Consider the following 25203-nt stretch of genomic DNA (forward strand, 5'->3'; position numbering starts at 1 on the left):
GTGAAAAAGTTCCTCCTCAAATCCCCTCTAAACCTCCTGCCGCTTACCCTGAATCTATGCCCCCTTGTTATTGACCCCCCCACTAAGGGGAAAAGTTCCTCTTTATCTACCCTATCTATGCCCCTCATTATTTTGTACACCTCAATCAGGTCCCCCCTCAGCCTTCTCTGCTCCAAGGAAAACAACTCCAGCCTGTCCAGCCTCTCTTCATAGCTGAGGCGCTCCATCCCAGGTAACATCCTGGTGAATCTTCTCTGCACCCTCTCCAAAGCACTCACATCCTTCCTATAGTGAGGCGACCAGAACTGCACACAGCACTCCAGCTGTGGCCTCACCAGCGTTTTGTACAGCTCCATCATAACCTCCCTGCTCTTATATTCTATGCCTCGGCTAATGAAGGCAAGTATCCCATATGCCTTTTTAACCACCTTATCTACCTGCTCCGCTGCCTTCAGAGATCTATGTACATGTACACCAAGGTCCCTCTGACCCTCTGTACTTCCTAGGGTCCTACCACTCATTGTGTATTCCCTTGCCTTATTTGTCCGTCCAAAATGCATCACCTCGCACTTTTCAGGGTTGAATTCCATTTGCCACTTTTCTGCCCATCTGACCAACCCGTTAATATCGTCCTGTAGCCGGAGGCTTTCCTCCTCGCAATTTACCACCCCACCAATTTTCGTGTCATCTGCGAACTTACTGATCATACCTTTTACATTCTCATCCAAATCATTTATGTAGATCACAAACAATAAGGGACCCAGCACCGATCCCTGAGGTACCCCACTGGACACAGGCTTCCAGTCACAAAAGCAACCTTCGACCATCACCCTCTGCCTCCTGCCACTCAGCCAGTTTAGGATCCAACGCGCCAAGGCACCCTGGATCCCAAGTTTGCTCACTGGCTCATGTGCTTCGAGGCATTTCTGACTGCCTCCACTGCGGTCGTCCCGGATGCAAACAAACTGTCTGTCCTGATCTCCAAGGTGAACCACCGAGTGTACTCAGTCATCCGGGACGCGACCTCGTACACAGCCACCCTCCAGCTCCTCAAGACCCAGTACACGCGCCCTGTGAACGAAGTTTACGCCAGGCACCTCCTGGGGAGTCGCAAGCAACAACCTGGGGAATCGACTGAGGAATACCTCCAAGCACTGTCCGTGCTTGGCCGGGCCTGTGGGTGTAAGGCGGTAACGCCCACTAAGTACACCGAGGAACTGATCCGGGATGCCTTCGTAGCGGGCCACAGGTCCAACTACACCCGACAGCGACTGCTGGAGCAGAGTGACCTCACCCTCGACAAAGCCTCCGAAATCGCACTAACGCTGGACGCAGCCTACCGGGGCATGGATGCCTACTCCTCTGCACCGTGGACGCCGCGGGGAACGACAACCTGGGACACGGTAGGACAGCCCCATAGCACCGTGCCACCCCAGCCACAGCCCAACAACGGCCCAACCACCGCAGCAGTGTCCCAAAGCCAGACAGCAGTATCCCAAGGCCAGAAATGCTACTTCTGTGGCCAGGCCAAACACCCCAGAGCGCGCTGCCCGGCGAAGAATGCGACCTGCTCGGGCTGCGGGAAAAAGGGACACTACGCTAGCGTCTGCAAGGCCAAAGCCACCCCGAACGCCAGCAGCGCCGCGTGTGGGCCGTGCGAGCCGCCATCTTGGGCCCCCAACAGCGCCGCGTGTGGGCCGTGCGGGCCGCCATCTTGGGCCTCCCCAGCCATGTGCGAACCACCGCAGCAGCAGCCATCTTGGACGACTCCAGCCACATGGGAATCATGGACGCCGCCATCTTGGACACCAGCCGGAACGCAGCAGGCCGCCAACCCCCCCCCCCCCCCATCTGATACCAGCAGCGACACACCGACCCCTTCGCTGGCCTCTGTTACGCTGGACCAAACGAGACCGCACCAACTAGCTCGGTCCAAAATGGACGTTAAGGTAAACGGCCATGCAATAAACTGCCTTTTTGACTCCGGGAGCACAGAGAGCTTCATCCACCCCGACACGGTGCGGCGTTGCTCTCTCCCAGTCCTGCCTGCGCACCAGCGGATTTCTATATCCGCCGAGTCCCAGTCAGCGGACATTGGCGGCTACTGCGTGGTGACACTAGTAGTAGACGGGACTGTGTTCAATAATTTTAAACTCCTGGTCCTGCCCCAACTTTGCGCTGCCGTTCTCCTGGGGTTGGATTTCCAGTGCCACCTCCAAAGCGTTACGATGGCGTACGGTGGCCCCCTCCCCCCACTCACAGTCCGCAGCCAGCAGCCTCCAAATTGCCCGCCGCGCACCAGATGCAACCTCTCCACACTCAGAGTCCCACCCCCCCCCCACTGTTTGCTAACCTCACCCCCGACTGTAAGCCCATCGCCACAAAGAGCAGGCGATACAGTGCCGGGGACAGGGTTTTCATCAAAACCGAAGTGGAGCGGCTCCTCCGCCTTCCAAAGGGAGATGGACCGGATGGTCGATCAAAACGCGCTGCAGGCCACTTTCCCTTACCTAGACAATGTGACCATCTGCGGCCATGACTTGCAGGACCATGACGCAAACCTCGAAAAATTCCTCCGCACCGCCCAACTCCTGAACCTGACATATAACAAGGAGAAGTGCATATTCCGCACAGACCGCCTCGCCATCCTTGGCTGTGTTGTGGAACACGGGGTCATCGGTCCCGACCCGGACCGGATGCGTCCCCTTATGGAACTTCCACTGCCCCACTGCCTAAAAGCTCTGAAGAGGTGCCAAGGGTTTTTTTCCTACTACGCCCAGTGGGTCCCCTACTATGCAGACAAAGCCCGTCCGCTGATCAAATCCACCTCTTTTCCCCTGATGGCAGAGGCCCGCTCGGCCTTCCACCGTATCAAGGAGGACATTGCCAAAGCCACCATGCACGCAGTGGACGAATCCATCCCCTTCCAGGTGGAAAGCGATGCGTCCGACTTCGCTCTGGCCGTCACCCTTAATCAGGCGGGGAGACCTGTGGCATTCTTCTCACGAACCCTCCAGGGCCCGGAGACCAGACACTCCGCGGTCGAGAAGGAGGCCCAGGCTATTGTGGAGGCTGTGCGTCATTGGAGGCACTACCTGGCCGGAAAACGATTTACCCTGCTCACTGACCAGCGTTCAGTTGCTTTTATGTTCAACAACAAGCAGAGGGGCAAAATCAAAAATGACAAGATCTTGAGGTGGAGAATCGAACTTTCCACCTACAATTACGAGATCTTGTACCGGCCTGGGAAGCTCAATGAACCCCCAGATGCCCTATCGCGTGGCACCTGCGCCAGCGCGCAGATCGATAGGCTGAGGGCCCTCCACAATGACCTCTGCCACCTGGGGGTCACCAGGTTCTTCCACTTCATCAAGGCCCGCAACCTGCCTTACTCCATTGAGGAGGTCAGGACCATGACCAAGAACTGCCAAGTCTGCGCTGAGTGCAAACCGCACTTTTATAGACCAGACAGGGCCCACCTGATAAAAGCCACTCGCCCCTTCGAGCGCCTGAGCGTTGATTTTAAAGGGCCTCTCCCCTCCTCCGACCGCAATGTGTACTTCCTCAATATTATTGATGAGTACTCCCGTTTCCCGTTCGCCTTCCCCTGCCCGGACATGACCAGTGCCACGGTCATTAAATGTCTGAACAACCTCTTCACCCTGTTCGGCTTCCCCAGCTATATCCATAGCGACCGGGGCTCATCGTTTATGAGCGACGAACTCCGCCAGTACCTGCTCGCTAGGGGTATAGCCACAAGCAGGACCACCAGTTACAACCCCCGGGGGAACGGGCAGGTGGAAAGAGAGAATGCAACAGTTTGGAAGGCCGCCCTACTAGCCTTAAAGTCTAGGGGCCTTCCGACCTCCCGCTGGCAGGAGGTGCTCCCCGATGCGCTCCACTCGATTCGGTCACTGCTCTGCACTGCCACCAATGCCACCCCTCACGAGAAAATGTTTGTCTTCCCAAGGAAGTCCACATCGGGGACAGCGTTACCGCCATGGCTGACGTCCCCAGGGCCGGTACTACTGAGAAGACACGTGAGGACCAATAAAACGGACCCCCTGGTCGAGAGGGTCGACCTCCTCCACGCCAACCCCCAGTACGCTTACATTGCGTACCCGGACGGGCGGGAGGACACAGTCTCCATACGAGACCTCGCACCCTCGGGGACCGCTGTAACCCACTACCCATTACCACCACCCCCCCCCACGACCCGATATCCAACCCCAGCAGCCGGCTCGCCTTGGACCGTCACCCACGAGGACTACACTCCAGGGCCCCAGCCTACACGGGACGCGACGCCGGAAGCTCCACCACCCCTGCCGTCGCCACGTCGATCACAGCGGCAGACAAGACCTCCGGAGAGACTCCAATACACGAACTTTTAAATACACTTCACCCCGCCGGACTCATTTTTAAACAAGGGGTGAATGTGGTAAACCACTGTCTGTATGTGTATCTGTATTCCACTAGGTACAGGTCTGGACATGCCTCGGCTGACTCCTCCCACTATTCCAGGTATATAAGTGACTACCTCCCGGTCCCTTAGTATTCTGGACGGGTCGACCACTCGAGACAAGACCTTCATTCTTTAGTTAATAAAAGCCTGGTTGTTACTCGCTTAACCTCCACTTAGAAGGACAAGGGCAGCAGACGCATGGGAACATCACCACCTACAAGTTCCCCTCCAAGCCACACACCACCCTGACTTGGACCTGTATCGCCGTTCCTTCACTGTCGCTGGGCCAAAATCCTGGAACTCCCTTCCTAACAGCATTGTGGGTGTACCTACACCACACGGACTGCAGCGGTTCAAGAAGGCGGCTCACCGCCATCTTCTCAAGGGCAATTAGGGATGGGCACTAAATGCAGGCCTAGCCAGCGACACCCACATCCCATCAATGAATTAAAAAAAACTCACCGAATCATAACTTTCAGCCAATGTCCCACACTCCTCCATCAGCATCCCTGGGTATGTCCTGTCCCACCGGCAGGACAGACCCACCAGGGGTGGCAGCCACAGTGGTATACCGTCGGGAAGGAGTGGCCCTGGGAGTCCTCGACATTGACTCCGGACCCCTTGAAGTCTCATGGCTTCAGGTCAAGCATGGGCAAGGAAACCTCCTGCTCATAATAATAATCAACTTAATTGTCATTGTTAGTGCACAAGTGCAGTACAACGAAATGTAGGCTTGCGGCTCCTGAGTGTGTACATTTAGATTAAGACATTTAAACATTCAACATACATTTGGCTTGTAATACATTAACATCAACATAACCATAATAAAGTACATTGACAGATGTACAGGCTTTAGAGGTTATTTGTGGAGTTCAGTAGGATGACAGCCCTGGGAAAGAAGCTGTTCCTAAATCTGGTCGTTCGGGTGCGAATGCATCTGTAGCGTCGCCCAGATGGCAGGGGGGCGAACAGACTGCGGCTGGGGTGGGTAGGGTCTTTGATGATGGTCCGTGACCTCCGTAAACAGCGTTTCTGGTAGATGTGCTCTATGGTCGGTAGCCGGGTGCCGGTAATGCGTTGGGCAGTTTTGACTACCCGCTGCAGGGCTTTCCGGTCATAGGAGCTACAGCTGCCATACCATACTGTGATACAGTTCGTCAGGATGCGCTCTATTGTGCAGCGGTAAAAGTTAGAGAGGATCAGGGGTGACAGGTTACATCCCTTCAGCCTCCTTAGGAAATATAGGCACTGCTGGGCCTTCTTCACCAACTACTGATGATGAATCAGTACTCCTCCATGTTGAACTGCACTGGGAAGAAGCACTGAGAGTAGCAAGGACACAGAATGTAGTCTGGGTGGGGGACTTCAATGTCCGTCACCAAGAGTGGCTCGGTAGCACCACTACTGACCGAGCTGACCGAGTCCTGAAGGACATAGCTGCCAGTCTGGGCCTGCGGCAGGTGGCGAGACAACCAACACGAGGGGAAAAACCTACTTGACCTCATCCTACCTGTCGCAGGAAGGATGTTCTTGCCATGGAGGGAGTGCAGCGAAGATTCACCAGACTGATATCTGGGATGGCAGGAATGACGTATGAGGAGAGATTGGGTCGATTGGGCTTATACTCGCTGGAGTTTAGAAGAATGAGAGGGGATCTCATCGAAACTTATAAAATTCTAACAGGACTAGACAGACTAGATGCAAGGGGAAGTGCAACGAGACCTGGGTGTCCTTGTGCACCAGTCGCGGAAGGTAAGCGTGCAGGTGCAGCAGGCGGTTAAGAAGGCAAATGGTATGTTGGCCTTCGTAGCGAGAGGGTTTGAGTACAGGAGCAAGGATGTCTTGCTGCAGTTGTACAGGGCCTTGGTGAGACCACACCTTGAGTATTGTGTGCAGTTTTGGTCGCCTTATCTGAGGAAGGACGTTCTTGCCATGGAGGGAGTGCAGCGAAGATTCACCAGGCTGATACCTGGGATGGCAGGAATGACGTATGAGGAGAGATTGGGTCGATTGGGCTTGTACTCGCTGGAGTTTAGAAGAATGAGAGGGGATCTGATTGAAACTTATAAAATTCTAACAGGACTAGACAGACTAGATGCAGGAAGGATGTTCCCGATGGTCGGGGAGTCCAGAACCAGGGGTCACAGTCTGAGGATAAGGGGTAAGCCATTTAGGACAGAGATGAGGAGGAATTTCTTCACCCAGAGAGTGGTGAACCTGTGGAATTCTCTACCACAGAAGGCAGTTGAGGCCAATTCATTAAATATATTCAAGAAGGAGTTGGATATACTTCTTAAGGCTAAAGGGATCAAGGGGTATGGGGAGAAAGCAGGGACCAGGTACTGAATTTGGATGATCAGCCATGATCTCATTAAATGGCGGAACAGGCTCGAGGGGCCGAATGGCCTACTCCTGCTCCTATCTTCTATGTTTCTATGCATCTGTCCTTGACAGTATTGGTACAAGTGACCACCGCACAGTCCTTGTGGAGACGAAGTCCCGTCTTCACACTGAGGACACCCTCCATCGTGTTGTGTGGCACTACCACCGTGCTAAATGGGATAGATTCAGAACAGATCGAGCAGCTCAAAACTGGGCATCCATTTAAAAAAAAAAATGATTCACGGAAATGTGGGCGTAACTGGCAAGGCCATCATTTATTACCCATTCCTAATTGCCCCTTGAGAAGATGGTGGTGAGCCGCCTTCTTGAACCGCTGCAGTCCGTGTGGTGAAGGTGCTCCCACAGCGCTGTCAGGGAGGGAGTTCCAGGATTTTGACCCAGCGACGATGAAGGAACGGCCGATATACTTCCAAGTCGGGATGGTGTGTGTGACTTGGAGGGGAACTTGGAGGTGGCGGTGTTCCCGCGCGCCTGCTGCCCTTGTCCTTCTAGGCGGAAGAGGTCGCGGGTTTGGGAGGTGCTGCCGAAGAAGCCTTGGCGAGTTGCTGCAGTGCATCTTGTAGATGGTCCACACTGCAGCCACGGTGCGCCGGTGGTGGAGGGAGTGAATGTTTAAGGTGGTGGATGGGGTGCCGATCAAGCGGGCTGCTTTGTCCTGGATTGGTGTCGAGCTTCCTGAGTGTTGTTGGGAGCTGCACTCATCCAGGCAAAACACCAGCGACCCCTACATCCCGTGAATCAATCAATTCGTTGCCCTGTGAGTATTGTGTTGCATGAGCGAGTCTTGTCACTCCTATTTTGCTTCTTATTCCTCCAGTGCTTCATGAACGCAGTTCTTCAGTGCCTGAGCAACACGAGGGGACTCCGCGAATACTGCATCAGGAAGGAATATCAGGTTGATGGGATCGGATATGGGAAGAAGCACTGTGAACTTATGGATGGTAGGGAGAGCTCTGGAGTCGATGTATATCATAGAGAATCGCAGCACTTCTGTATATTATAGAGAATAGCAGCCCCTGTGTATATTATAGTGGTGTGGAGATGCCGGTGTTGGACCGGGGTGGACAAATGTAAGAAATCACACAACACCAGGTTATAGTCCAACAGTTGTATTTGAAATCACAAGCTTTCGGAGCGGTGCTCCTTCGTCAGGTGAAGTGGAGAGATGCATAAAGACACAGCTTATATAGTCAGAGAATAATGCCAGATGATTGCAGGTAATCTTCCTAACTGCCATTTATCACACCTCGGCAGAGAGATAATCACAGCAATCAAAGGTGTGAATGGTGTCCAAACAGGTTAGTCAGGTAAACATTACCCCAGCTCATTGTTCTTTGATGTAATGTTTTCCTGACTAACCTGTTTGGACACCATTCACACCTTTGATTGCTGTGATTATCTCTCTGCCGAGGTGTGATAAATGGCAGTTAGAAAGATTACCTGTAAACATCTGACATTATTCTCTGACTATATAAGCTGTGTCTTTATGCATCTCTCCACTTCACATGACGAAGGAGCAGCGCTCCGAAAGCTTGTGATTTCAAATAAAACTGTTGGACTATAACCTATAATATTATAGAGAATAGCAGCCCCTGTGTATATTATAGAGAATAGCAGCCCCTGTGTATATTATAGAGAATAGCAGCCCCTGTGTATATTATAGGGAATAGCAGCCCCGGTGTATATTATAGAGAATAGCAGCCCCTGTGTATATTATAGAGAATAGCAGCCCCTGTGTATATTATAGAGAATAGCTTCCCCTGTGTATATTATAGAGAATAGCAGCCCCTGTGTATATTATAGAGAATAGCAGCTCCTGTGTATATTATAGAGAATAGCAGCCCCTGTGTATATTATAGAGAATAGCAGCTCCTGTGTATATTATAGAGAATAGCAGCCCCTGTGTATATTATAGAGAATAGCAGCCCCTGTGTATATTATAGAGAATAGCAGCCCCTGTGTATATTATAGAGAATAGCAGCCCCTGTGTATATTATAGAGAATAGCAGCCCCTGTGTATATTATAGAGAATAGCAGCCCCTGTGTATATTATAGAGAATAGCAGCTCCTGTGTATATTATAGAAAATAGCAGCCCCTGTGTATATTATAGAGAATAGCAGCCCCTGTGTATATTATAGAGAATAGCAGCCCCTGTGTATATTATAGAGAATAGCAGCCCCTGTGTATATTATAGGGAATAGCAGCCCCTGTGTATATTATAGAGAATAGCAGCTCCTGTGTATATTATAGAGAATAGCAGCCCCTGTGTATATTATAGAGAATAGCAGCCCCTGTGTATATTATAGAGAATAGCAGCCCCTGTGTATATTATAGAGAATAGCAGCCCCTGTGTATATTATAGAGAATAGCAGCCTCTGTGTATATTATAGAGAATAGCAGCCCCTGTGTATATTATAGGGAATAGCAGCTCCTGTGTATATTATAGAGAATAGCAGCCCCTGTGTATATTATAGAGAATAGCAGCCCCTGTGTATATTATAGAGAATAGCAGCCCCTGTGTATATTATAGAGAATAGCAGCCCCTGTGTATATTATAGAGAATAGCAGCCCCTGTGTATATTATAGAGAATAGCAGCTCCTGTGTATATTATAGAGAATAGCAGCTCCTGTGTATATTATAGAGAATAGCAGCCCCTGTGTATATTATAGAGAATAGCAGCCCCTGTGTATATTATAGAGAATAGCAGCTCCTGTGTATATTATAGAGAATAGCAGCCCCTGTGTATATTATAGAGAATAGCAGCTCCTGTGTATATTATAGAGAATAGCAGCTCCTGTGTATATTATAGAGAATAGCAGCCCCTGTGTATATTATAGAGAATAGCAGCCCCTGTGTATATTATAGAGAATAGCAGCCCCTGTGTATATTATAGAGAATAGCAGCTCCTGTGTATATTATAGGGAATAGCAGCCCCTGTGTATATTATAGAGAATAGCAGCCCCTGTGTATATTATAGAGAATAGCAGCCCCTGTGTATATTATAGAGAATAGCAGCCCCTGTGTATATTATAGAGAATAGCAGCTCCTGTGTATATTATAGAGAATAGCAGCCCCTGTGTATATTATAGAGAATAGCAGCTCCTGTGTATATTATAGAGAATAGCAGCTCCTGTGTATATTATAGAGAATAGCAGCCCCTGTGCATATTATAGTGAATAGCAGCTCCTGTGTATATTATAGAGAATAGCAGCTCCTGTGTATATTATAGAGAATAGCAGCTCCTGTGTATATTATAGAGAATAGCAGCTCCTGTGTATATTATAGAGAATAGCAGCCCCTGTGTATATTATAGAGAATAGCAGCCCCTGTGTATATTATAGAGAATAGCAGCTCCTGTGTATATTGTAGAGAATAGCAGCTCCTGTGTATATTATAGAGAATAGCAGCCCCTGTGTATATTATAGAGAATAGCAGCCCCTGTGTATATTATAGAGAATAGCAGCCCCTGTGTATATTATAGAGAATAGCAGCCCCTGTGTATATCACAGAGAATAGCAGCCTCTGTGTATATTATAGAGAATAGCAGCTCCTGTGTATATTGTAGAGAATAGCAGCTCCTGTGTATATTATAGAGAATAGCAGCCCCTGTGTATATTATAGAGAATAGCAGCCCCTGTGTATATTATAGAGAATAGCAGCCCTTGTGTATATTATAGAGAATAGCAATCCCTGTGTATATTATAGAGAATAGCAGCTCCTGTGTATATTATAGAGAATAGCAGCCCCTGTGTATATTATAGAGAATAGCAGCCCCTGTGTATATTTTAGAGAATAGCAGCCCCTGTGTATATTATAGAGAATAGCAGCCCCTGTGTATATTATAGAGAATAGCAGCCCCTGTGTATATTATAGAGAATAGCAGCCCCTGTGTATATTATAGAGAATAGCAGCCCCTGTGTATATTATAGAGAATAGCAGCCCCTGTGTATATTATAGAGAATAGCAGCCCCTGTGTATATTATAGGGAATAGCAGCCCCTGTGTATATTACAGAGAATAGCAGCCCCTGTGTATATTACAGAGAATAGCAGCCCCTGTGTATATTATAGAGAATAGCAGCCCCTGTGTATATTATACAGAATAGCAGCCCCTGTGTATATTATAGAGAATAGCAGCCCCTGTGTATATTATAGAGAATAGCGGCTCCTGTGTATTATAGAGAATAGCAGCTCCTGTGTATATTATAGAGAATAGCAGCCCCTGTGTATATTATAGAGAATAGCAGCCCCTGTGTATATTATAGAGAATAGCAGCTCCTGTGTATATTATAGAGAATAGCAGCCCCTGTGTATATAATAGAGAATAGCAGCCCCTGTGTATATTATAGAGAATAGCAGCTCCTGTGTATATTATAGAGAATAGCAGCCCCTGTGTATATTATAGAGAATAGCAGCCCCTGTGTATATTATAGAGAATAGCAGCCCCTGTGTATATTATAGAGAATAGCAGCCCCTGTGTATATTATAGAGAATAGCAGCTCCTGTGTATATTATAGAGAATAGCAGCTCCTGTGTATATTATAGAGAATAGCAGCCCCTGTGTATATTATAGAGAATAGCAGCCCCTGTGTATATTATAGAGAATAGCAGCCCCTGTGTACATTATAGAGAATAGCAGCCCCTGTGTATATTATAGAGAATAGCAGCCCCTGTGTATATTATAGAGAATAGCAGCCCCTGTGTATATTATAGAAAATAGCAGCCTCTGTGTATATTATAGAGAATAGCAGCCCCTGTGTATATTATAGAGAATAGCAGCCCCTGTGTATATTATAGAGAATAGCAGCTCCTGTGTATATTATAGAGAATAGCAGCTCCTGTGTATATTATAGAGAATAGCAGCCCCTGTGTATATTATAGAGAATAGCAGCCCCTGTGTATATTATAGAGAATAGCAGTTCCTGTGTATATTATAGAGAATAGCAGCCCCTGTGTATATTATAGAGAATAGCAGCTCCTGTGTATATTATAGAGAATAGCAGCTCCTGTGTATATTATAGAGAATAGCAGCCGCTGTGTATATTATAGAGAATAGCAGCCCCTGTGTATATTATAGAGAATAGCAGCCCCTGTGTATATTATAGAGAATAGCAGCTCCTGTGTATATTATAGGGAATAGCAGCCCCTGTGTATATTATAGAGAATAGCAGCCCCTGTGTATATTATAGAGAATAGCAGCCCCTGTGTATATTATAGAGAATAGCAGCCCCTGTGTATATTATAGAGAATAGCAGCTCCTGTGTATATTATAGAGAATAGCAGCCCCTGTGTATATTATAGAGAATAGCAGCTCCTGTGTATATTATAGAGAATAGCAGCTCCTGTGTATATTATAGAGAATAGCAACCCCTGTGCATATTATAGTGAATAGCAGCTCCTGTGTATATTATAGAGAATAGCAGCTCCTGTGTATATTATAGAGAATAGCAGCTCCTGTGTATATTATAGAGAATAGCAGCTCCTGTGTATATTATAGAGAATAGCAGCCCCTGTGTATATTATAGAGAATAGCAGCCCCTGTGTATATTATAGAGAATAGCAGCTCCTGTGTATATTATAGAGAATAGCAGCTCCTGTGTATATTATAGAGAATAGCAGCCCCTGTGTATATTATAGAGAATAGCAGCCCCTGTGTATATCATAGAGAATAGCAGCCCCTGTGTATATCACAGAGAATAGCAGCCTCTGTGTATATTATAGAGAATAGCAGCTCCTGTGTATATTGTAGAGAATAGCAGCTCCTGTGTATATTATAGAGAATAGCAGCCCTTGTGTATATTATAGAGAATAGCAATCCCTGTGTATATTATAGAGAATAGCAGCTCCTGTGTATATTATAGAGAATAGCAGCCCCTGTGTATATTATAGAGAATAGCAGCCCCTGTGTATATTTTAGAGAATAGCAGCCCCTGTGTATATTTTAGAGAATAGCAGCCCCTGTGTATATTATAGAGAATAGCAGCCCCTGTGTATATTATAGAGAATAGCAGCCCCTGTGTATATTATAGAGAATAGCAGCACCTGTCTATATTATAGAGAATAGCAGCCCCTGTGTATATTATAGAGAATAGCAGCCCCTGTGTATATTATAGAGAATAGCAGCCCCTGTGTATATTATAGGGAATAGCAGCCCCTGTGTATATTACAGAGAATAGCAGCCCCTGTGTATATTACAGAGAATAGCAGCCCCTGTGTATATTATAGAGAATAGCAGCCCCTGTGTATATTATACAGAACAGCAGCCCCTGTGTATATTATAGAGAATAGCAGCCCCTGTGTATATTATAGAGAATAGCAGCTCCTGTGTATTATAGAGAATAGCAGCTCCTGTGTATATTATAGAGAATAGCAGCCCCTGTGTATATTATAGAGAATAGCAGCCCCTGTGTATATTATAGAGAAGAGCAGCTCCTGTGTATATTATAGAGAATAGCAGCCCCTGTGTATATAATAGAGAATAGCAGCCCCTGTGTATATTATAGAGAATAGCAGCTCCTGTGTATATTATAGAGAATAGCAGCCCCTGTGTATATTATAGAGAATAGCAGCCCCTGTGTATATTATAGAGAATAGCAGCCCCTGTGTATATTATAGAGAATAGCAGCTCCTGTGTATATTATAGAGAATAGCAGCTCCTGTGTATATTATAGAGAATAGCAGCCCCTGTGTATATTATAGGGAATAGCAGCTCCTGTGTATATTATAGAGAATAGCAGCCCCTGTGTATATTATAGAGAATAGCAGCCCCTGTGTATATTATAGAGAATAGCAGCCCCTGTGTATATTATAGAGAATAGCAGCCCCTGTGTATATTATAGAGAATAGCAGCCCCTGTGTATATTATAGAGAATAGCAGCCCCTGTGTATATTATAGAGAATAGCAGCTCCTGTGTATATTATAGAGAATAGCAGCTCCTGTGTATATTATAGAGAATAGCAGCCCCTGTGTATATTATAGAGAATAGCAGCCCCTGTGTATATTATAGAGAATAGCAGTTCCTGTGTATATTATAGAGAATAGCAGCCCCTGTGTATATTATAGAGAATAGCAGCTCCTGTGTATATTATAGAGAATAGCAGCTCCTGTGTATATTATAGAGAATAGCAGCCCCTGTGTATATTATAGAGAATAGCAGCCCCTGTGTATATTATAGAGAATAGCAGCCCCTGTGTATATTATAGAGAATAGCAGCTCCTGTGTATATTATAGCGAATAGCAGCCCCTGTGTATATTATAGAGAATAGCAGCCCCTGTGTATATTATAGAGAATAGCAGCCCCTGTGTATATTATAGAGAATAGCAGCCCCTGTGTATATTATAGAGAATAGCAGCTCCTGTGTATATTATAGAGAATAGCAGCCCCTGTGTATATTATAGAGAATAGCAGCTCCTGTGTATATTATAGAGAATAGCAGCTCCTGTGTATATTATAGAGAATAGCAGCCCCTGTGCATATTATAGTGAATAGCAGCTCCTGTGTATATTATAGAGAATAGCAGCTCCTGTGTATATTATAGAGAATAGCAGCTCCTGTGTATATTATAGAGAATAGCAGCTCCTGTGTATATTATAGAGAATAGCAGCCCCTGTGTATATTATAGAGAATAGCAGCCCCTGTGTATATTATAGAGAATAGCAGCTCCTGTGTATATTATAGAGAATAGCAGCTCCTGTGTATATTATAGAGAATAGCAGCCCCTGTGTATATTATAGAGAATAGCAGCCCCTGTGTATATTATAGAGAATAGCAGCCCCTGTGTATATTATAGAGAATAGCAGCCCCTGTGTATATCACAGAGAATAGCAGCCTCTGTGTATATTATAGAGAATAGCAGCTCCTGTGTATATTGTAGAGAATAGCAGCTCCTGTGTATATTATAGAGAATAGCAGCCCCTGTGTATATTATAGAGAATAGCAGCCCCTGTGTATATTATAGAGAATAGCAGCCCTTGTGTATATTATAGAGAATAGCAATCCCTGTGTATATTATAGAGAATAGCAGCTCCTGTGTATATTATAGAGAATAGCAGCCCCTGTGTATATTATAGAGAATAGCAGCCCCTGTGTATATTTTAGAGAATAGCAGCCCCTGTGTATATTATAGAGAATAGCAGCCCCTGTGTATATTATAGAGAATAGCAGCCCGTGTATATTATAGAGAATAGCAGCCCCTGTGTATATTATAGAGAATAGCAGCCCCTGTGTATATTATAGAGAATAGCAGCCCCTGTGTATATGATAGAGAATAGCAGCCCCTGTGTCTATTATAGGGAATAGCAGCCCCTGTGTATATTATAGAGAATAGCAGCCCCTGTGTATATTATAGAGAATAGCAGCCCCTGTGTATATTATAGAGAATAGCTTCCCCTGTGTATATTATAGAGAATAGCAGCCCCTGTGTATATTATAGAGAATAGCAGCTCCTGTGTATAGTATAGAGAATAGCAGCCCCTGTGTATATTATAGAGAATAGCAGCTCCTGTGTATATTATAGAGAATAGCAGCCCCTGTGTATATTATAGAGAATAGCAGCCCCTGTGTATATTATAGAGAATAGCAGCCCCTGTGTATATTATAGAGAATAGCAGCCCCTGTGTATATTATAGAGAATAGCAGCCCCTGTGTATATTATAGAGAATAGCAGCTCCTGTGTATATTATAGAGAATAGCAGCCCCTGTGTATATTATAGAGAATAGCAGCCTCTGTGTATATTATAGAGAATAGCAGCCCCTGTGTATATTATAGAGAATAGCAGCCCCTGTGTATATTATAGGGAATAGCAGCCCCTGTGTATATTATAGAGAATAGCAGCTCCTGTGTATATTATAGAGAATAGCAGCCCCTGTGTATATTATAGAGAATAGCAGCCCCTGTGTATATTATAGAGAATAGCGGCCCCTGTGTATATTATAGAGAATAGCAGCCCCTGTGTATATTATAGAGAATAGCAGCCTCTGTGTATATTATAGAGAATAGCAGCCCCTGTGTATATTATAGGGAATAGCAGCTCCTGTGTATATTATAGAGAATAGCAGCTCCTGTGTATATTATAGAGAATAGCAGCCCCTGTGCATATTATAGTGAATAGCAGCCCCTGTGTATATTATAGAGAATAGCGGCCCCTGTGTATATTATAGAGAATAGCAGCCCCTGTGCATATTATAGAGAATAGCAGCCCCTGTGTATATTATAGAGAATAGTGGCCCCTGTGTATATTATAGAGAATAGCAGCCCCTGTGTATATTATAGAGAATAGCAGCCTCTGTGTATATTATAGAGAATAGCAGCCCCTGTGTATATTATAGAGAATAGCAGCCCCTGTGTATATTATAGAGAATAGCAGCCCCTGTGTATATCATAGAGAATAGCAGCTCCTGTGTATATTATAGAGAATAGCAGCTCCTGTGTATATTATAGAGAATAGCAGCCCCTGTGTATATTATAGAGAATAGCAGCCCCTGTGTATATTATAGAGAATAGCAGCTCCTGTGTATATTATAGAGAATAGCAGCCCCTGTGTATATTATAGAGAATAGCAGCTCCTGTGTATATTATAGAGAATAGCAGCTCCTGTGTATATTATAGAGAATAGCAGCCCCTGTGTATATTATAGAGAATAGCAGCCCCTGTGTATATTATAGAGAATAGCAGCCCCTGTGTATATTATAGAGAATAGCAGCTCCTGTGTATATTATAGGGAATAGCAGCCCCTGTGTATATTATAGAGAATAGCAGCCCCTGTGTATATTATAGAGAATAGCAGCCCCTGTGTATATTATAGAGAATAGCAGCCCCTGTGTATATTATAGAGAATAGCAGCTCCTGTGTATATTATAGAGAATAGCAGCCCCTGTGTATATTATAGAGAATAGCAGCTCCTGTGTATATTATAGAGAATAGCAGCTCCTGTGTATATTATAGAGAATAGCAGCCCCTGTGCATATTATAGTGAATAGCAGCTCCTGTGTATATTATAGAGAATAGCAGCTCCTGTGTATATTATAGAGAATAGCAGCTCCTGTGTATATTATAGAGAATAGCAGCTCCTGTGTATATTATAGAGAATAGCAGCCCCTGTGTATATTATAGAGAATAGCAGCCCCTGTGTATATTATAGAGAATAGCAGCTCCTGTGTATATTGTAGAGAATAGCAGCTCCTGTGTATATTATAGAGAATAGCAGCCCCTGTGTATATTATAGAGAATAGCAGCAGCCCCTGTGTATATCACAGAGAATAGCAGCCTCTGTGTATATTATAGAGAATAGCAGCTCCTGTGTATATCACAGAGAATAGCAGCCTCTGTGTATATTATAGAGAATAGCAGCCCCTGTGTATATTATAGAGAATAGCAGCCCCTGTGTATATTATAGAGAATAGCAGCCCTTGTGTATATTATAGAGAATAGCAATCCCTGTGTATATTATAGAGAATAGCAGCTCCTGTGTATATTATAGAGAATAGCAGCCCCTGTGTATATTATAGAGAATAGCAGCCCCTGTGTATATTTTAGAGAATAGCAGCCCCTGTGTATATTATAGAGAATAGCAGCCCCTGTGTATATTATAGAGAATAGCAGCCCCTGTGTATATTATAGAGAATAGCAGCCCCTGTGTATATTATAGAGAATAGCAGCCCCTGTGTATATTATAGAGAATAGCAGCCCCTGTGTATATTATAGAGAATAGCAGCCCCTGTGTATATTATAGGGAATAGCAGCCCCTGTGTATATTACAGAGAATAGCAGCCCCTGTGTATATTACAGAGAATAGCAGCCCCTGTGTATATTATAGAGAATAGCAGCCCCTGTGTATATTATACAGAATAGCAGCCCCTGTGTATATTATAGAGAATAGCAGCCCCTGTGTATATTATAGAGAATAGCAGCTCCTGTGTATTATAGAGAATAGCAGCTCCTGTGTATTTTATAGAGAATAGCAGCCCCTGTGTATATTATAGAGAATAGCAGCCCCTGTGTATATTATAGAGAATAGCAGCTCCTGTGTATATTATAGAGAATAGCAGCCCCTGTGTATATAATAGAGAATAGCAGCCCCTGTGTATATTATAGAGAATAGCAGCTCCTGTGTATATTATAGAGAATAGCAGCCCCTGTGTATATTATAGAGAATAGCAGCCCCTGTGTATATTATAGAGAATAGCAGCCCCTGTGTATATTATAGAGAATAGCAGCTCCTGTGTATATTATAGAGAATAGCAGCTCCTGTGTATATTATAGAGAATAGCAGCCCCTGTGTATATTATAGAGAATAGCAGCCCCTGTGTATATTATAGAGAATAGCAGCCCCTGTGTATATTATAGAGAATAGCAGCCCCTGTGTATATTATAGAGAATAGCAGCCCCTGTGTATATTATAGAGAATAGCAGCTCCTGTGTATATTATAGAGAATAGCAGCCCCTGTGTATATTATAGAGAATAGCAGCCCCTGTGTATATTATAGAGAATAGCAGCCCCTGTGTATATTATAGAGAATAGCAGCCCCTGTGTATATTATAGAGAATAGCAGCCCCTGTGTATATTATAGAGAATAGCAGCCCCTGTGTATATTATAGAGAATAGCAGCTCCTGTGTATATTATAGAGAATAGCAGCTCCTGTGTATATTATAGAGAATAGCAGCCCCTGTGTATATTATAGAGAATAGCAGCCCCTGTGTATATTATAGAGAATAGCAGTTCCTGTGTATATTATAGAGAATAGCAGCCCCTGTGTATATTATAGAGAATAGCAGCTCCTGTGTATATTATAGAGAATAGCAGCTCCTGTGTATATTATAGAGAATAGCAGCCCCTGTGTATATTATAGAGAATAGCAGCCCCTGTGTATATTATAGAGAATAGCAGCCCCTGTGTATATTATAGAGAATAGCAGCTCCTGTGTATATTATAGGGAATAGCAGCCCCTGTGTATATTATAGAGAATAGCAGCCCCTGTGTATATTATAGAGAATAGCAGCCCCTGTGTATATTATAGAGAATAGCAGCTCCTGTGTATATTATAGAGAATAGCAGCCCCTGTGTATATTATAGAGAATAGCAGCTCCTGTGTATATTATAGAGAATAGCAGCTCCTGTGTATATTATAGAGAATAGCAGCCCCTGTGCATATTATAGTGAATAGCAGCTCCTGTGTATATTATAGAGAATAGCAGCTCCTGTGTATATTATAGAGAATAGCAGCTCCTGTGTATATTATAGAGAATAGCAGCTCCTGTGTATATTATAGAGAATAGCAGCCCCTGTGTATATTATAGAGAATAGCAGCCCCTGTGTATATTATAGAGAATAGCAGCTCCTGTGTATATTATAGAGAATAGCAGCTCCTGTGTATATTATAGAGAATAGCAGCCCCTGTGTATATTATAGAGAATAGCAGCCCCTGTGTATATTATAGAGAATAGCAGCCCCTGTGTATATTATAGAGAATAGCAGCCCCTGTGTATATCACAGAGAATAGCAGCCTCTGTGTATATTATAGAGAATAGCAGCTCCTGTGTATATTGTAGAGAATAGCAGCTCCTGTGTATATTATAGAGAATAGCAGCCCCTGTGTATATTATAGAGAATAGCAGCCCCTGTGTATATTATAGAGAATAGCAGCCCTTGTGTATATTATAGAGAATAGCAATCCCTGTGTATATTATAGAGAATAGCAGCTCCTGTGTATATTATAGAGAATAGCAGCCCCTGTGTATATTATAGAGAATAGCAGCCCCTGTGTATATTTTAGAGAATAGCAGCCCCTGTGTATATTATAGAGAATAGCAGCCCCTGTGTATATTATAGAGAATAGCAGCCCCTGTGTATATTATAGAGAATAGCAGCCCCTGTGTATATTATAGAGAACAGCAGCCCCTGTGTATATTATAGAGAATAGCAGCCCCTGTGTATATGATAGAGAATAGCAGCCCCGGTGTCTATTATAGAGAATAGCAGCTCCTATGTATTATAGAGAATAGCAGCTCCTGTGTATATTATAGAGAATAGCAGCCCCTGTGTATATTATAGAGAATAGCAGCCCCTGTGTATATTATAGAGAATAGCAGCTCCTGTGTATATTATAGAGAATAGCAGCCCCTGTGTATATAATAGAGAATAGCAGCCCCTGTGTATATTATAGAGAATAGCAGCCCCTGTGTATATTATAGAGAATAGCAGCTCCTGTGTATATTATAGAGAATAGCAGCCCCTGTGTATATTATAGAGAATAGCAGCCCCTGTGTATATTATAGAGAATAGCAGCCCCTGTGTATATTATAGAGAATAGCAGCTCCTGTGTATATTATAGAGAATAGCAGCTCCTGTGTATATTATAGAGAATAGCAGCCCCTGTGTATATTATAGAGAATAGCAGCCCCTGTGTATATTATAGAGAATAGCAGCCCCTGTGTATATTATAGGGAATAGCAGCCCCTGTGTATATTATAGAGAATAGCAGCCCCTGTGTATATTATAGAGAATAGCAGCCCCTGTGTATATTATGGAGAATAGCAGCCCCTGTGTATATTATAGAGAATAGCAGCCCCTGTGTATATTATAGAGAATAGCAGCTCCTGTGTATATTATAGAGAATAGCAGCCCCTGTGTATATTATAGAGAATAGCAGCTCCTGTGTATATTATAGAGAATAGCAGCCCCTGTGTATATTATAGAGAATAGCAGCCCCTGTGTATATTATAGAGAATAGCAGCCCCTGTGTATATTATAGAGAATAGCAGCCCCTGTGTATATTATAGAGAATAGCAGTCCCTGTGTATATTATAGAGAATAGCAGCCCCTGTGTATATTATAGAGAATAGCAGCCCCTGTGTATATTATAGAGAATAGCAGCCCCTGTGTATATTATAGAGAATAGCAGCCCCTGTGTATATTATAGAGAATAGCAGCCCCTGTGTATATTATAGAGAATAGCAGCTCCTGTGCATATTATAGAGAATAGCAGCCCCTGTGTATATTATAGAGAATAGCAGCCCCTGTGTATATTATAGAGAATAGCAGCCCCTGTGTATATTATAGAGAATAGCAGCCCCTGTGTATATTATAGAGAATAGCAGCCCATGTGTATATTATAGGGAATAGCAGCCGCTGTGTATATTATAGAGAATAGCAGCTCCTGTGTATATTATAGAGAATAGCAGCTCCTGTGTATATTATAGAGAATAGCAGCCCCTGTGTATATTATAGAGAATAGCAGCCCCTGTGTACATTATAGAGAATAGCAGCCCCTGTGTACATTATAGAGAATAGCAGCCCCTGTGTACATTATAGAGAATAGCAGCCCCTGTGTATATTATAGAGAATAGCAGCCCCTGTGTATATTATAGAGAATAGCAGCCCCTGTGTATATTATAGAGAATAGCAGCCCCTGTGTATATTATAGAGAATAGCAGCCCCTGTGTATATTATAGAGAATAGCAGCCCCTGTGAATATTATAGAGAATAGCAGCCCCTGTGTATATTATAGAGAATAGCAGCCCCTGTGTATATTATAGAGAATAGCAGCTCCTGTGTATATTATAGAGAATAGCAGCCCCTGTGTATATTATAGAGAATAGCAGCCCCTGTGTATATTATAGAGAATAGCAGCCCCTGTGTATATTATAGGGAATAGCAGCCCCTGTGTATATTATAGAGAATAGCAGCCCCTGTGTATATTATAGAGAATAGCAGCCCCTGTGTATATTATAGAGAAGAGCAGCCCCTGTGTACATTATAGAGAATAGCAGCCCCTGTGTATATTATAGAGAATAGCAGCCCCTGTGTATATTATAGAGAATAGCAGCCCCTGTGTATATTATAGAGAATAGCAGCCCCTGTGTATATTATAGAGAATAGCAGCCCCTGTGTATATTATAGAGAATAGCAGCCCCTGTGTATATTATAGGGAATAGCAGCTCCTGTGTATATTATAGAGAATAGCAGCCCCTGTGTATATTATAGAGAATAGCAGCCCCTGTGTATATTATAGAGAATAGCAGCCCCTGTGTATATTATAGAGAATCGCAGCCCCTGTGTATATTATAGAGAATAGCAGCCCCTGTGTATATTATAGAGAATAGCAGCCCCTGTGTATATTATAGAGAATAGCAGCCCCTGTGTATATTATAGAGAATAGCAGCTCCTGTGTATATTATAGAGAATAGCAGCTCCTGTGTATATTATAGAGAATAGCAGCTCCTGTGTATATTATAGAGAATAGCAGCCCCTGTGTATATTATAGAGAACAGCAGCCCCTGTGTATATTGTAGAGAATAGCAGCCCCTGTGTATATTATAGAGAATAGCAGCTCCTGTGTATATTATAGAGAATAGCAGCCTCTGTGTATATTATAGAGAATAGCAGCCCCTGTGTATATTATAGAGAATAGCAGCCCCTGTGTATATTATAGAGAATAGCAGCTCCTGTGTATATTATAGAGAATAGCAGCCCCTGTGTATATTATAGAGAATAGCAGCCCCTGTGTATATTATAGGGAATAGCAGCCCCTGTGTATATTATAGAGAATAGCAGCTCCAGTGTATATTATAGAGAATAGCAGCCCCTGTGTACATTATAGAGAATAGCAGCCCCTGTGTATATTATAGAGAATAGCAGCCCCTGTGTATATTATAGAGAATAGCAGCTCCTGTGTATATTATAGAGAATAGCAGCCCCTGTGTATATTATAGAGAATAGCAGCCCCTGTGTATATTATAGAGAATAGCAGCCCCTGTGTATATTATAGAGAATAGCAGCCCCTGTGTATATTATAGAGAATAGCAGCCCCTGTGTATATTATAGAGAATAGCAGCCCCTGTGTATATTATAGGGGATAGCAGCCCCTGTGTATATCACAGAGAATAGCAGCCCCTGTGTATATTATAGAGAATAGCAGCCCCTGTGTATATTATAGAGAATAGCAGCTCCTGTGTATATTATAGAGAATAGCAGCCCCTGTGTATATTATAGAGAATAGCAGCCCCTGTGTATATTATAGAGAATAGCAGCTCCTGTGTATATTATAGAGAATAGCAGCCCCTGTGTATTTTACAGAGAATAGCAGCTCCTGTGTATATTATAGAGAATAGCAGCCCCTGTGTATATTATAGAGAATAGCAGCCCCTCTGTATATTATAGAGAATAGCAGCCCCTGTGTATATTATAGAGAATAGCAGCCCCTGTGTATATTATAGAGAATAGCAGCCCCTGTGTATATTATAGGGGATAGCAGCCCCTGTGTTTATTATAGAGAATAGCAGCCCCTGTGTATATTATAGAGAATAGCAGCCCCTGTGTATATTATAGAGAATAGCAGCCCCTGTGTATATTATAGAGAATAGCAGCCCCTGTGTATATTGTAGAGAATAGCAGCCCCTGTGTATATTATAGAGAATAGCAGCTCCTGTGTATATTATAGAGAATAGCAGCCTCTGTGTATATTATAGAGAATAGCAGCCCCTGTGTATATTATAGAGAATAGCAGCCCCTGTGTATATTATAGAGAATAGCAGCTCCTGTGTATATTATAGAGAATAGCAGCCCCTGTGTATATTATAGAGAATAGCAGCCCCTGTGTATATTATAGGGAATAGCAGCCCCTGTGTATATTATAGAGAATAGCAGCTCCAGTGTATATTATAGAGAATAGCAGCCCCTGTGTACATTATAGAGAATAGCAGCCCCTGTGTATATTATAGAGAATAGCAGCCCCTGTGTATATTATAGAGAATAGCAGCTCCTGTGTATATTATAGAGAATAGCAGCCCCTGTGTATATTATAGAGAATAGCAGCCCCTGTGTATATTATAGAGAATAGCAGCCCCTGTGTATATTATAGAGAATAGCAGCCCCTGTGTATATTATAGAGAATAGCAGCCCCTGTGTATATTATAAAGAATAGCAGCCCCTGTGTATATTATAGGGGATAGCAGCCCCTGTGTATATCATAGAGAATAGCAGCCCCTGTGTATATTATAGAGAATAGCAGCCCCTGTGTATATTATAGAGAATAGCAGCTCCTGTGTATATTATAGAGAATAGCAGCCCCTGTGTATATTATAGAGAATAGCAGCCCCTGTGTATATTATAGAGAATAGCAGCTCCTGTGTATATTATAGAGAATAGCAGCCCCTGTGTATTTTACAGAGAATAGCAGCTCCTGTGTATATTATAGAGAATAGCAGCCCCTGTGTATATTATAGAGAATAGCAGCCCCTCTGTATATTATAGAGAATAGCAGCCCCTGTGTATATTATAGAGAATAGCAGCCCCTGTGTATATTATAGAGAATAGCAGCCCCTGTGTATATTATAGGGGATAGCAGCCCCTGTGTATATTATAGAGAATAGCAGCCCCTGTGTATATTATAGAGAATAGCAGCCCCTGTGTATATTATACAGAATAGCAGCCCCTGTGTATATTATAGAGAATAGCAGCCCCTGTGTATATTATAGAGAATAGCAGCCCCTGTGTATATTATAGAGAATAGCAGCCCCTGTGTATGTTATAGAGAATAGCAGCCTCTGTGTATATTATAGAGAATAGCAGCTCCTGTGTATATTATAGAGAATAGCAGCCCCTGTGTATATTATAGAGAATAGCAGCCCCTGTGTATATTATAGAGAATAGCAGCCCCTGTGTATATTATAGAGAATAGCAGCTCCTGTGTATATTATAGAGAATAGCAGCTCCTGTGTATATTATAGTGAATAGCAGCCCCTGTGTATATTATAGTGAACAGCAGCCTCTGTGTATATTATAGAGAATAGCAGCCCCTGTGTATATTATAGAGAATAGCAGTCCCTGTGTATATTCTAGAGAATAGCAGCCCCTGTGTATATTATAGAGAATAGCAGCCCCTGTGTATATTATAGAGAATAGCAGCCCCTGTGTATATTATAGAGAATAGCAGCCCCTGTGTATATTCTAGAGAATAGCAGCTCCTGTGTATATTATAGAGAACAGCAGCCCCTGTGTATATTATAGAGAATAGCAGCCCCTGTGCATATTATAGAGAATAGCAGCCCCTGTGTATATTATAGAGAATAGCAGCCCCTGTGTATATTATAGAGAATAGCAGCCCCTGTGTATATTATAGAGAATAGCAGCTCCTGTGTATATTATAGAGAATAGCAGCCCCTGTGTTTATTATAGAGAATAGCAGCCCCTGTGTATATTATAGAGAATAGCAGCCCCTGTGTATATTATAGGGAATAGCAGCCCCTGTGTATATTATAGAGAATAGCAGCTCCAGTGTATATTATAGAGAATAGCAGCCCCTGTGTACATTATAGAGAATAGCAGCCCCTGTGTATA

At 43.7% G+C, this 25203-nt stretch overlaps 1 protein-coding gene across 1 annotated transcript in view; it reads left to right on the forward strand.

The window, feature by feature from the left end:
- The window catches only part of LOC147087057 (ubiquitin carboxyl-terminal hydrolase 21-like), a 59659-nt gene that overhangs the window by 23263 nt on the left and 11193 nt on the right, over positions 1 to 25203 (forward strand). Inside the window, exon 5 of the mRNA XM_085978026.1 lies at positions 7683 to 7806. Within this exon, the coding sequence (XP_085834152.1) occupies positions 7683 to 7806 (124 nt within the window). The remainder of the gene's footprint in view (positions 1 to 7682; positions 7807 to 25203) is intronic.

Source organism: Somniosus microcephalus, unplaced genomic scaffold, assembly GCF_052327205.1.
Source record: "Somniosus microcephalus isolate GS21.2 unplaced genomic scaffold, FLI_Smic_1.0 unresolved_chr6, whole genome shotgun sequence".
Taxonomy (NCBI): domain Eukaryota; kingdom Metazoa; phylum Chordata; class Chondrichthyes; order Squaliformes; family Somniosidae; genus Somniosus; species Somniosus microcephalus.